We start from the raw sequence: 14,811 nt of genomic DNA, 5'->3' as shown, positions 1-14,811 counted from the left end.
GTTTTGCAGGCTTTCCATCTTGTTCTGTAGCCTCTTTGGTGTGGGCTCACTAGTTTCTATAGGCTGAGAAGCTAGGGAAAATAGTAACAATATTATCATCAATAATAATAAAAAGGCCATTATAAATTATCTAAATGTTCCCTTTAAATTGAGGTTCTTACAAAATAAAATCCCCACCAACACTTTCAGTAAACCCCAGAACTTTACTAAATGTGTTACAAGAACCACAACAGCTGTTACGAATATTTTCTACTGCAAATATTGATGTCAAGCATCCTTACAGCCTTTTAATTTGAATAACAGGCAATTGAACAGGCCTTAAAATTAGTGCTGCGTGGAATTTATCTTCTCACTGCATAATACATTATTAGCTGCTACGCTTTACTCACAGTTCATTTATCACAGAATAAACCTTCTGCTCGAACAGAACTGAGGGAGGGTGAAGGTGCCCTGATCAGGACATGGGACTGGACATGCCTGTTTGTGGGGCTGTGGCTGCTCCCTCCGGAGAGCCAACCTTCCCTGGGGCTGGGCTGTGCTCAGGTGAGGCAGCAGGGCCAGCTGCAAGCTCAGCAGGTGGAGTAGTTAAGAGCAAATCCACTGGAGATCTCGCTCTGGATCTGCCCTCCCGAGGGACTCGCTTGGGGATAGATGTGTACTGAGGTGCTGCCGAGCAGAGGGATGCGTTTCCTAGGAAATGTCCAAGCAAAGAGCAGTGAGCACACACCTGAGGAGGGATCCCCATGCAAGCAGGAGACTGAAGCCTCCTTACAAAACATGCTTGTTTGTGTTGAAGTCATTGGCATGTCAAAATGACTTTTGTTCTGCTCTCTATTCCTTTATTACTTCCCAAACAGGGAATATTATGGCTATTCACAAACCAAGACTCCCTGTCCATTAGACTCCCTTGTTCAACTACTTCTCAAGCCTTCTACATTAAAAACCCCTATCTGCAGCTGTTTTGGATACTAGGAAAATCCCTGGATGCTGCACTTGGTTTGCTAGAAGGCATACCATAACTACCCAGGAGATTTTCTTTAATACTAAGAAGTACAAAAAGAACACCCAGAGCACTTACTCCTCACAATGAACAGAGCCTATCTCTGAAGCACAGTGGCTTAAATTCTAAACACAGAACAGTATCAGTGTCTGCAGGCAATTTTCACAGAATGAATAATCTACAGGCAAGAAAAGACAAAGTAGTTAAGATTAATATCTTCAAACCCTGCTGCTCAAAGCCACATCCTCATATTTCTTTTAGGTAACAAAATTCATGTCATCACAGTTTAAAAGGTACTGACCGTCCAGTACTCAGAAGGAAACCAACAGCATTTTTTGATTTCTCTAAAAAGCCCACCCATATCTAAATATCCAAATAAAGAACACAGGAGCCTAAATTTAGGTTCCAAAAATGTGACAATGCTATTGCTGCCAATTACACAAGTAACATGGAAGTTACCAGTTTTGGGTGTGCTTGTGTCAGCCTCTGAGGAGCTGCTTTCCAACAGGATACCGATTTTGTAGCAAGTGCAATGAAGACTTAGTAATAGCACCTGTGAAGAGGTGAGTAAATTCCTAGGAAAAGATACTGTATTGGGGTTATGTTCTTTATAATATTCTGTAATGTTCCAGTTTGATATCAGTGCTGCCAGTGAAAACTTACCAAGGGCTGTAAGGAGCAGGGAAACATCCTGGCACTGAAGATCTGCAGGATGTGAGCAGGAAGAACCTATGAAAGCAAAATGAGAGCAAAACCTGCCTTCTGGAAGGATTATGCTAAAGTTTGGTTATGGTAGCCAGCACCCACAGTGAGAATGTGAAGCTCTCATATGGAGTCTCCAGGTCTGATACGTGGAAATTAAAAGCAAAGAATGTAAATGTTTCAGAGCTCTTGCTTAGAGGGATGAAAGTGACATGAAAGCTTTGTTTTATAATTCCTAGGAAGCTCTTAGCATTATGAATAAAACAATACAAACAAGCTCAGGATTTGGGCTATATTAAAAAAGCCTTAGGAACTGAACCTCAAATGAGTACTGAAAGAAGCAGGTTACTCTGCTAAGTGAAAGCACTGTCCTAAAATGTGCATTTCCACTATGCTTGCAGTCAACAGCCTCTCCAGCTGCAGTTTTGATTTAATCCTAATCAAAATTCATGAATAAGGATACTTCATAAAAGAAAATGTTATGATCTGGTTTAGAAACATCAGAATTTGTGCTGTATTGATTTTTCAATTTCACATACCGCTGTCATTATTATGTGTTTGGTAAAAAAAAAAAATCCTGCATTTGGATATTTACATATAGCAGGAAAAGAAGAAAGGTGTTCTGAACAAAAATAAAAGCAAGCACTAAAGGCAAATGGTGTGGTCACCTTCTATTTCCCTACCACCTCAGGCATCTCGATAACCTGGCAAAAAACAGAAGCTTTGGAAGCTTGCAGATTATCTCAAGCTTATGTGTAAACCTGACCTTGCAAAAACACATCCCACACTGCTCCTGAAGCACATCAAGAGCCAGATCCCAATTTCAGAGGGCACTGTGAGCACACAGCAGGCAACAGAAATAAATCTATTACTCTAACACAGTACTCCTCATGGTTGTTAAAGGGGATTTTCTCCTGCCATGGCTGCTGAGATCCATGGAGGGAATGTCACTGTCTGAGCTTGTTAATTCTTGAAGAATCCTCTTTCAATCCTACAATGGTTTTTCCTTCAAAATGTCCAGCCTGGAAGGCTGCTGAAATAAAATAATTCAGTTAAAAAGTATTTACAAAGGCACTCTGTTGTCAAATCTTATCTCAACTCATCCAAATACACATATTTTTTTCCGCCTTGACTCTTGTTTTGGCCTTTTTAACCTGTGACACTTAAGAGGTGTTGCTGTACAGGGCACAGACATGGGAGCACCTGGGGGTGGGTGTTTTTCAGGCACTCATTCCTGTAGCAGCTGAGCTGTCTGCAGATACAAACTCCTTCACTGCCACAGCCATCTTGGACATGAAGTGCAATGTTATTCTCATTTTACTGCTCTGGACTTGAGGCAAAGGCCTGGTTCAAAGAACTCCTTCTTTCAGTGAAAACTGGATTTTTCAGCATTTCACATGTTCAAAGCACTGTTCCCACTGACCTTTGCTACATCTGGGGATGGAACTAGTTGGAAACACTTTGCTACCCCATTTTAATTAAAAAAAAGGCAATTTTTAATGTGAACAAACTGGTTTCAGCAGGGCTTATACAGGGAACAAGTCCTCAGCTTCATAATGGGTCAAAGTGACACTGAGTCAGACCAAATCCTCCTTTTCCTCATTCCAGTTAGGAAACCAGACTATCACCCAGGCAGAGTCTGTCTCAAGTGTTGGAGCTGCTTCATTTTGTACAATAACTAATGATGCAGGAACCAAGAAGATTAAAGTAGACTTTGTTTCAAGTGCTTCTGCAATCTGTTGGGTCCTCACTGTAGTACTAAGTTAAAATCAGTCCTTTTTCCTTCTTTATCTTCAGAAGTATAAATTGATTAACTCAGAGAAAAGAGAACGGAGTACCAGATGCTGCAGGGTTTTCACAGAAGGAACTAGCCTTTGTTCCTTGATGTAAATGTTTGCCACCACATCAGGAAGTAAACCAGAAAATATTCTTGAAAAATACCTGCACTAACTTGTGGCTTCCTACAGATTTTGAGGCTGAAATTAATGAAAATACCTGGGAGATACACCAGGTCACTTCTGGAGATTTATACAAAATCTATAAAGAAAATAGCTAAATAATTTTTTTTAATGAGAGAGTTGATGCTTTCTGTAAAGAAAAAATCAGAACAATATTAGAATTTCATTTAAATCTACAGGTAGATGTACAAAACCAAAAGGAAGAACAATAATGATCAAAATCAATGAAAGCCAGCTTGGAGGAAGATTCAAATATCAAGCAGATGATTAAATGTGTCAAGAACTATGTACAAATCTATTTTTATTGTCAAATGTGATTTACAGCAAAAAAATAAAAAAAGTGAAAACCAAACCACTTATAGATCAGTACCTTCAAACTTAATACTTCATAAATGTTATTTGTAGTAGAGGTAAAATAAACTCTTAGCACAATCCATAGGATTTTTTAGTTGTCCCATTGTTTTTTTACACACACCAAAAAAAAAAATCTGAAAGGACACAGCACATGTGAAGCTACAGAAATGATTTCATCTTTGGTGTTAGGAATTTGCTTTTGGACGCTCCGAGCAGATGCTCTCCCCTGTAGAAACTGCACATTATTTTTGCTGTTTGGGATGTGCTGGTGTCCCATGTGGAGGAGGCACTCACCTGAGGGGCAGAGCTGGGCATGTGGCCGGACAGCAGAGTGCAGGAGGGACAGAGGCACCATGTCCTGCAGCTTCCCTCAAGCAGAAGCTGAGGAGTAGCCTGGGCCCTGCAGCTCCTGAGGAAAAACAGTAAACATTCCCCACCTTGGTCATTTCTCCTCTGAAGCACTTCTTGTATTGCTTATGTATAGTTATATTTTGAATATAGCGCTTTGTTCCTCTTTCAAAGCGAACAACTGGGGTGGGTCACTAAAATTACTGAAAATTTCTTATGATAAAACTTCTGTTCCCAAGGTACCATTCATTTAGAGCAGTGGCCTCAAAAGTCAAAAACATCCTCTATCCATCTCAACAGTAAAGATAGGGATTAGACACCATCTATTATTTTGTTGTCCTTACTGTAAATAGTACTTCAAAAACCTGGACTTATGGACATGTGCAGCACTGAGGAATTCCACATGGAAAAGGGTTTCAGAACACAGACTTCTGAGAGTTGTTTGCACTAAAGAGGGTTGAATTTAAGCTCAGGCCCCCAGGCAAATGAACCTGAGGTTAGGCCCACACTTCTCAGGAAGGCACTCACTCTCACAGCCAGGCTGTGCTGCAGCCTGCAGCGCATCGCTTACGCTCCTGGCATGGATGATGCACTGGCGCTCTGCAAACTGCAGGGATGCCTGCAACAGAGCACAGGAGGGGCACAAATGAGCTGTGCTAACTTTCTGGGGGTTACACTCTTTGCTGTCCTGTCTCTGATAAAGAAACAAGGTGCACAAAGGGATGCTGGATTTCTCCTGCTATCAGCACAGAATGACTGCAGCATGCCTTTGCTGACAGGCTCACAAAAGCAGCTGGTTGTACATGTCTGGCAGCCACAACATGCACACCAGAACGTCCCAGAAGGGGACAGTATCCTTCCAGGGCCAGTCTCAGACCTACTGAACACCTCTGGGATTAGAAAATTCAACTGTCCTAATGAAACAGAACTATACTTTTTCTTCCTTAAAAAAATTTACTCTGAAAAGGGGCAAGAATATCTGTACACTACATGAAAGGGAAGCTTCCAGTGACAAGCACTTCAAATAAGAAATGCTGTACTTGGGAGGAGGTATCACAATTCTTTTGTCATTTCTTCCAAAGGAATTTGAGAATGACACCTTGCACAGAAATTTACATCCGAAAAAGTTAAAATCCTGAAAGGACTCCTCCTTCTGGAAGAGCAGCAGCTTCCCTGCAGGGCACCTGACTGGCATCTGTGCCAGGCCAGACCTAACCCGAGGGATCAGGTATGGCAGCAACAGAAATCTCACCTAAAAATGTAAAAGGCAGATGAAACAACATGCTCTGTGAAAATTCCCTCATATGGAAGAACAGAGAAAGCAACTGCCCAGAGTCAGTGGATGGTTCTACAGCCTGCACAGCACATTTACTTTAAATTCCCTGTAGTTTAGATTTCCTTGAGCTAGTAAGGAGGAAAACAGGAATTCTCTTAATGAAAATAGAAGCCTTTTACTGTTAAAAAACTCTTCAGGTGAGGATCTTACAGTACATGTAAAAAGAACATATCAAATCCATCCCTTCTCTTCCCAGGTGACTGTAGAGGAAACATCCCAAAGTCTCGTTGAACTGAGAGTTTCCTTACATTACCTTATCAAGGGCTGTTTCCATCTTTGATAGTTTTTCTTTCAGCCATTTGTCTTGTGATCTCAGGACCTCTAGGTCCCCAGCAATCCTGATATTTTCTGCTCTAACACAGCTCAATTTTTGACTTAGTTTACTATTTTCTTCTCTGAGGTAATGCTTCTCCTGAATTTAAGATGAGGACATAGTATGAGTCAAAATTTATAAATTATAGACATTTATAATCTGTAGATTTTTAAAAAAATATTTGAAATATCTGAAGTAACCCTTTGAGAAGCTTAGATATTGCATCTTGCACAAAGATTACACTCTGTAACAAGAAGAAAGGCCTTACAAAGAAAAGTACAACTGGACTGCTGTCAGTGAAACCACATCTCAGATTTTTGATCCATTTTAAAACTGGAAGTTTAAGTTCCAGGATCCACAGGATCCCAAGCCAGTGAAGAAATAGGACAGGTTACAATGAACAGGTATAAATGATCATTAAGTGAACCACAGCTCTTGGTAACTGAGTTATTTGTCACAGAAGGTGGAAAAGAACTCATGGTGATAGACAGACCCTGACACAAAGTTTACATCCAGAACTGCCTCAGATTCCAGAGGACACAGAATGTGTAAGTTGACATTTTTAGGCAGAACTGGTATGTAAGAGCAACTATTCTCAATCTTCTAAGAACAAATATAAATTAAGACCTGTCTGTGTGCAGAAGGCTGATTTCCATGGACACCAAGTAAAGCTGCTTTTGGTCCTCCATTGGCTGACTGTGCTTTTGCCCATGCATTTCGCCCAAGACAAATCTCTCTAAATGCAGTGAAATACTCCTAAAAGGAGCTCTTGTGACCTTAGCTGCGTTTGCCATTGCTCTTCCAAGAATTTAATCTTGCTCTGTAGTGGATCTGTCTGTCCTCTCTTGGCTGTGATCTGCTTCTTCATTCTTGCTGCAGCTTCGAGAGCTGGAAAACACAAGGTTAATTCTCAGTGAACAGCAAGGATTATGATTGCAATACTTACAAATATTCTCTGGTTGATAAGACAAATGTGTGTGATTTTTGGGAAGTTCAATCCATAGTTACCATTGTCATCAAATCCCTCCATATCTTTAGAGTAGTCCTGGCCTGTTTCAGTTCAGTTTGGGCTAAATTCAACTGCATTTTCAGTCTTTCCATTTGTAGTATTTTCCATTTCCTTGATTCACCCTGACAATTCCTCTTCAAAAGCCTCTGATAAGAGAAAGTAAAGACTGAAATTAGAGTGACAAAAAAAATTCATTTTTCTAGACTAAGATTACTGATCTTGTGATAAAGGCAGAGCTCCCAAGGGGCACTTCCTGAGGGTACAGGGGTATGCAGAGAGCCAAGCATGTCACCAGCAGCATCTGCCCAGCTGCCATGCAGATTTAACTGAGAATGAACTTAGCTTTTGGAGTTGCTTTGGGTCCAGATCCTGTTTTTTATAAATTTTAAATAATATATTCATGTATTTCAGAAGTAATTTTATTTTTATAATTTTATACATCCGTATATATTTTAATAATACATCTTGATGGAGTTTGCCATGTATTAGTTGTGAAAGCATTGAAGTTAAAGCATCAGCTTTTAATAATGTTGTTGTAGCAAATGTTGCAACAGAATAAAGTCTCACCATAATTTGGCCAGAGATGGTTAATGGGATCCAGTACTGCTCTTACATACTGCTCTTGAAAAAAAGGCTCAGGTTGCTATTCTGTGATTTACCAGATCTGCTTTTTTCCATCTCCTGACTCAAGCAGTTCTAAATATTTTTGCACATAGTGAGATGGGCCATAAAGATTGTGTTCCTCCCCTTCGGTGCCAGAATCCCACGCCATGACACAGTTCCCTGGAACAATCTGACCATCCTGTGCTGGCAGGAATCTTGTGCTGTACCAGCAGCCATATTTGGATTCAGCCAGCAGGCTGCTCTTTTATTTTTAACATCAGCCCAAATTAGCAGCTGTGGGAGCTAAGCTGAGGCTCCCTACCTGCAAGGCCAGCTAGCTCCCTCTAGCCAGCCTGGAGTTCCTGCAGGGGCTGTCTTTTTCCAGTTTTGCATCATTCAGTGCCTGGAGCCTCTTGGTGCATGTGCTAACCAGCTGAACCTTTTCCAGCTCCAGCTCGCTCAGCCTGGCCTCCATTTTACATATTCTGGATTCTCTCTCATCCTTTGCACTCTGCTTACATAAAAAACAATTATGTGTAATATACAAAATAACCACATAGATGTGCGGACACCACTATTGAAAATCCCAGTTTGGGGCAAGAAAGAAAACCAGAGCGAAACAGACCAATTACTTGTATGAAAATTGCTAATCTAGGCAAAGAGGGTGCAGCAGAATTGGATCTGATGGCTTTAAATAACAATTGATCTTACCAGGTGCAGCACATGAACATGATTTCCATTCTCTTGTAGCAGCCCCCTCTGTGCACTCTAATGCCTTCACATAAAAGAAGATGAAATTCCCTGTCTAAAGTGATTTTTGTTCTGAAGATGCTGACCTGCATAGGACTAGCACATCCTGTATTTCGTGTCTGAGAAATAACCGGTGTCCTCAGTTTGGAATTCTGAGTGCTGCCTGTCTGCTGCTTCTCAGTAACACTTTGTATTTCTGGTTCTGTTCTGGTGTGGACACTCATTTCACTGAGGTCACTCCAGCTTGCACTAGCCTTTTGGCAGCTGCTTTTCATCAGAGAATTATTCACTGATAGTGGTAATGTTATCATATTATCCTCCTCTGCCCACTAACTGAGTGCTGTTAGAATTCCAGGGGTATTGCCTGACCATCTTCAAAACCACAGTAGCAGCACATTAAGGCAAAGATTTAAAACCATAAAGCATTTACTGTCATAAAGAAACATAAACACAGCATTGTTTGTGCACCTTGAGCTCTTCTGTTTTGAGTTTCCAGTCAATTATTTCTTTTTCCAGCTGGGATTTCTCCATTGCTCCAGCAGTCTGGCCGTGCTGGCCCATGATCTGGGTCATGTTATCAATCTGCTTTTGGAAGATCTCTAAGACCCTTTCCTTCTCCAACACACGCAGTTTCAGCGCCTCACACTCCAACTGCCCCTTGTGTGAGCAGCCCTCTTCACTCTTCACATGCTGGAGCTCCTGCATCCTGCTGCCAAGCTGGGAATGTTGCTCCCTGATTTCCTGGCTGGTAGCCCCAAGGGCTCTTCTTCTCCTGCAGACAGGCCACCACATCTGAGCCTGTTTGCTCAGCAGCCTCCAAATCCCTCTGCTTGGCTGCCAGATCCTCCGTGACTTCATGCAGCGCTTCCTTGGTCATCTCCAGCTGCACAGGCAAAGAGGAGATTCTTCCAATGCTTTCCTTTTTTTCCTCAATTGCAGCCATCTGAAGAGTAACAATACAAGGATCAACCAACAGATTTGTTTATTTCTACCTTTTGAATGTCCTGGCACATTTCTGGTTTTCTGCAGTACATCTTCAACCCCTGAGCTGTACAGAAAAATTAGGTCAGGATGCTCTGGCTCCTCTCTCTTCATTTTAGTAACTGAATAGAATATTGTTTTTTTAAACACAGGAGATTAAAAATGTTAAAATGCTGGAAAAAAATTAATCAACTGGCAATGTTAATACAAAATTCAGAGCACTTAAGGCTGAAGAACTTCAAGTGATAAAACTCGATTGGCTGCTCTGTGAAGTTAGGGAAAAACAATTGCATGAATAATTGATTATTGGTTTAATTCCTGCAAGCAGCAATATGCACCATTTAAAGCACAAAGTACTGTGATTCAGAAACTGGTAATAATGCAAAGTACAAACAGAAGAAAAGAGTGAACTTCCTGGTAGGAGGACTTTCAACAAAAAATAATGGATTGAGAAAATGTAGAATGATGTGTTAGCTCAAGCCTATGGTTTGGTACAAAATAAAGCAATCAAATAGATCTTTATTCATAATGCAAAGAAGGTTATCTAATTACAGCTCATTTTTGAGGGGTTGAAGTTTAGAAAAAAGGGGAATGTAAGGGCAGTGTTTACTTTATCAGAAGGAATTCTTACACAGCACTCACTGGTTTAGAAGTAATTCATTAATATAAATAAACTTTATTACATTTTTACATGGTTTATAAATAAAATCCATTATATTTTCATTAAATAGTGAATTAAGTAAAGCATTATGAAAGCCTTTAATTTACTAACCACTCTTACAGACATGCTCACTGCTGAAAATATCACATTCAACAATTTGTTTGGTAGATCTGGTAGCATTAAAATTTCTGGAAATGTATAAAAAGTAATTTTGGAGTTTTAGAGTCAAACCCACCAACCTGGCACTCCATTTGTCTGCGACACTCCATCCTCATTTCCTTCAGTGCCTTTTCCATGCTCTGCAGCTGCATGTTTCTGTTGTCCAGCTGCCTCCTGAGCTGCTCCATGGTGATGCTTTCTCTGTGTTCTGATCCCAAAATTGCTTGTTCCACTCTTTTTCTAGGCTTAGTTTTATCTCTTTTTTATGGAGTTCAGTCTATGAAAAATTAGTCATCTCCCTCCTAAATAAATTTAGGATTCTTTTTTTCTCTTAATGATAATTTAAAATGTAAATAATGTTAAAAACACTAACACACACACATTTCAGAGCTACTAATTTCAACAACAAGAATTTAAAGTGTGGCCCAAACTGAATTACCAATGGGCATTTCTGCTAATCATAACTTCTGCTGTTGTTTACAGCTTGAATATTGCATAAGTCTTGCAAAATATGTGTTAAAGGACTGAGATTCCTTAACACAGGGATCTAAACTGTGAGGTTAGAGTGGAGGTAGCTCAACATCTTTATGTAATTTGCATAGGTTTGCATAGGTGGCTTTGAATTTATGACAAAGTTAAGTCTTAATTCTGAATGTCCCTCACTGCTATTGGCAAAGGCCCTTGGGCCTTTCACAGCTAATTCAAATTTCTAGTTATAAATAATCCTCAAAGTTAATTAAAAGGGGAAACAAGCAATGTGCAAATCTGAACACCAGAAGTAAGGAGAGGCATTTACAAAACAAGGTTTTTTTCAATAAAATCACTTCTTTTTACCAAAAATTGATGAATCTGATCATTCTGATTTCCAAATTCTTGGCCATGTTGTGCCTGGTCTGTCCAAGCTTCTGCTGTCTCAGAATGAGCTAGGTGCAACTGCTTCTCAAGATCTTTGACCTAGAAAAAGGCAAACGTTCATGAAGAATTATCTTACAGCATTCTGTTTAAACAGTACATTGGATTTCTCATGGGTTTCTTCTTGAAAGTACAGATGTTCTCTTTTGGCACTGCAAAGTTATTCCCTGGGTGTGCTCATAATTGTGCTGTCTTCTTTTAGTGATTAAGCTCAGTTTCATTTCAGACTTAACTGAGGTTCTGGAGAGTAATTTGGCTTTCCACCCAGATCCAGAGCTTTTCAGAAGTCCCTTATCTACAACATAAATGCTGACTGCAATAGTAAAATAACACTTTGGGAAAAAGAAAAAGACCTTTTTTCATAAAGGTCTTTTCCTTCACCAGGGCTACATTCAGAAATCTCCAGGCAAACACATTTTGTACCAAGTAGTGTTCACTTTCTCTGAAAGGAGGCAACTTCTGCCAGGGAATGAGATGATGGACCAGTCAACAAGGCTATTGAATAAAGATACTCTTATGTGCAAAATTTCAGATAATGTAATTTATCCTATTATCCAGACAGTTTTTCTGAAGCAATCGCTCATCAAAAGACTTTCCTCCTGTCTCTGGAACATTTCAGATCTCCACACATTCATTTTCACTGGCACCAATGCTAACAGGCAAATCCATACACACTTTGTTTTCATGGATCCTCTTCACTTCTCCTAATGGGAACAGAGCAGATAAACTGTGGATTCCAGGTGACAGACTTGATGTGGATGTACCAAATTTGTGGTTCCTGCTTGTTCTCCATGGGAATTTTGGGGTGGAGAAATTAGAAACTGTAAGAACCATCAAAGGAGAAGCAGCCCCAGCCTCCTCATTCTCAGCCCGCCTAACACACGGATGTTTTGCCTCTCCTCTATATCGCCCAGTTTTGTGGGGTTTCTGGTTTTTCCCCTTTTCAGTTCACAGTTTGTGCAACCAGTGCTTCGATTAAACAAAAGCACTGAGAAACCAAAAGAATAGGGCAGAGAGTGGAGTGTAGGAGGCAGCATAAGCTTTCTCTCAAATTAAAGTTATTAATATTTTCTACACTATCATCAAAACCCAGACTTAATGATCTGTCTCCGCCAGGCTTCGGATGCTGCTCGCAAGCTGCAGGCACTGCCAGCTTTATGAGGCAGTGCTGCCACCTCGTGCTCACGCTGATTTCTTAGCTGCTCAATCCTCCCAAAAGAAAACATTGGCTATAATTTCATCTCGGCAAATAGTAACTTGTTTCACTTGTCGGAAGTGTAGTAATTTCGATGTTCTGTTATTCAGTATCAAGCTATGAATAGTTTTGCTTTGAAGGGGTTACTGTATAACTCAAGTGGATTGCCAGGTAAAAATTAGGACCCCTCAAACAAGAAGGGACAAAACTCTTAGGGAAACCACCAAGAAAAAGCTGATTTAACCACCCAAATTAGTTTCAGTCTTTTCTTTTAATGGTGAACTGGTGTCCCAACAAATTCCACATGTCCACTTAGGTGACATTTAGAAAAGTAAGGTGCAGAGAGTCTTCCAAAATAGAATTTTTGTGGCAGTAAATAAACCAGGAGATTGTCAGCATGGAAGGAAAAAGCAGCAGAAAGTCATGAGCAAATAAATATCTTGATAGAACGATTACTGAAGTCCTCAAAAACATTGCTTGCTACCCTCTAGTCACTCCACCCCAAAATACCATCATCATCACAAAGGAGTTCTCTGTGGAACATGCGAAAATGTCTGGTTATGCTTTATGAATAAAAAACCAGAGAGTTGGTACCTCATTTGATGCTGTTGAAGCAGAAGCTCTCTTTGGATCTGTGAATCTTTTGTCAGTGACTGCAGCTCTTCCTCCACCTATTGTAAACAGATGACACCGCAAACCCCTGAAGAAAAGGCAGTCTGAGCAGCAGATTCTAAAGTGCAATTTCCTCCCTTTTGGTTCCACCTTGAGCTGTGGAAATGTGGTAAATCCCAGCAGTAAACCCAGTCTCGAGGTGGGACCAGTGTAAAAGGTTGCCACCTTCACTGCCAAGTGACATTAGCACCTCTTTATGCCATATCCCTTTCCCTAGGCCTGTATAAAAATCACTAAATTCAAGCACTGTCTTCTGGGGAGAAAAAAAAATTACACATAGCAAAGACGGGAATTTTTTAATAGCAAACAAATCCTGTGAACTGCCTTAATTCCTGGATATTCTTGTTCATTGGAACAGCACCTATGAAGAAAAAGATGTGTATTTGCTTTTTAATCTATTAAGAGTCAGCTTTATGTAACAAAATTAATTCTGCCCATCTAATTTTAAAACTGCAGGAGGACTTAAAGATATTTAAGAGGAGGTAAGTTTCCTCCTTTTCCAAATCTTCTGGTTTGTTTTGTCAGGATGAACCCAGATGCAGAGAAGGGGGGGGGGAAAGAGCGGGGGAAAGAGAGAAAAACATGTTACTCAGTGGCAGTTTTACATCAGATGGTATTGATAGGTTTCTTGTTTAATTTATTTGGATTTTCCGGTGTGACTCGTCCTCTGGAGCACTTGGGACCACACCGCAAGCCAAGAGGCAGCTCCAGCCGCACTTGCCATACCTGGCTAACCCAACACCTTCAACAAACCCCTCTGCCTGCCACAGCCGCGCCCTGGCTGCTTCCTGTGGGGAAGAAAAGCGGAGCCCTTGGTCCCAGAACCCAACCCTGAGGGGCCAGAAACGCGAGCAGAGGAGAAAAAAACTCCCTCCCAGCTCTCCCATGGCAGGCACTGGAGGTCAGGAGCCGCCTGCCCTGAGGCCGGACAGGTCCCGTCCCTTTCCCGCCCTCCCTCCGCTTCCCGCCGCGGGCCGTGAGGGACGCGCAGCTCCGTCCCCGCAGCGCTCAGTGACACCGCGCTTCCAGCTCCGCTGCTGCCGACCCACCCCGCCCTGGGGAGAGCCGCCGAGCTCCTCCCGCCTGCTCCCCCGCGGGAAGGGGCCATCCCGAGCCGCCGGCTGCTCCTGCAGGACCCGCTCGCTCCGCTGGGGATTGCGGCGCCGAGCCCCTCTGCCCCAACATGGCCGCTGCCCCCTCACGCCGTGGGCACCATTTTGTGGTCGGGGGTCCCAGGTGGTTTAGCGATGCCCTGCTCGAGGCTGGAGATAAAGATCCTCTCACGGAGACAGGGAAGGGCCTGGATCATTTTCCATCTTGTATTTGGCCAATAGGGTGGCACATTTTGGAGGGGTGACCATGAGGGTTAGGGTAGAAGGCAGAAGTCAGGGTGAGGAGACTTTCTCTCACCAAAAAAAACCAAACCAAACCAAAACAAAACAACCCCCAAAAAACCCACAAAAACCAAAAAAACAAAAAACAAACAAACCCAGAGGGTCAAAAGCAAAAGATTCAAAGGTAGCTTGCCCTAAATCCAGTTCAGTAATAAAAACTGGAATATTTTTATTTTTACACCAATCTTGTCAGTGAGGACAATTTCTGTGTTCCCTGGTATTTTCAAGACGAGGGAGAGGGTGCAGAGTCAAGAGGCGACCACTTCATCAAAGGAAATTTCATGTCTGACTGTGCCATTTTGGATCTCGATCTCAGGAATGAACACACAGGTGTCCATAGGCTGTCCCTCGTTTCAAGTTATTCAAAAGACCAACTTGATCCAAGTTTCCAGGAATAGATGTATGAACTGGGCCCAAAACAAAATCCTCAACTGGAGAGATAAGTCTGAGAAATCTCAAGAGAC

The 14,811-nt window shown here is 41.5% G+C and overlaps 2 protein-coding genes across 2 annotated transcripts in view; one reads left to right on the top strand and one right to left on the bottom strand.

Annotated features, from left to right (window-relative positions):
* Positions 1–14,811, top strand: part of SEPTIN11 (septin 11) — a 215,859-nt gene that overhangs the window by 5,557 nt on the left and 195,491 nt on the right. The window lies entirely within an intron of this gene.
* Positions 3,937–13,167, bottom strand: CCDC158 (coiled-coil domain containing 158). Its single transcript, XM_063415490.1, is given in 13 exon segments — positions 3,937–4,981; positions 6,788–6,899; positions 7,020–7,043; positions 7,046–7,109; positions 7,111–7,166; positions 7,946–7,993; positions 7,996–8,134; positions 8,842–9,136; positions 9,138–9,316; positions 10,255–10,376; positions 10,379–10,451; positions 11,009–11,128; positions 11,762–13,167. Coding segments are annotated over 13 exon segments (1,443 nt in total). The 5' UTR covers positions 11,921–13,167; the 3' UTR covers positions 3,937–4,929.

Source organism: Prinia subflava, chromosome 18 (assembly GCF_021018805.1).
Source record: "Prinia subflava isolate CZ2003 ecotype Zambia chromosome 18, Cam_Psub_1.2, whole genome shotgun sequence".
Classification (NCBI taxonomy): Eukaryota; Metazoa; Chordata; class Aves; order Passeriformes; family Cisticolidae; genus Prinia; species Prinia subflava.
The sequence above is the reverse complement of the archived record's forward strand: the minus strand, read 5'-3'. Positions and strand labels throughout refer to the sequence as shown.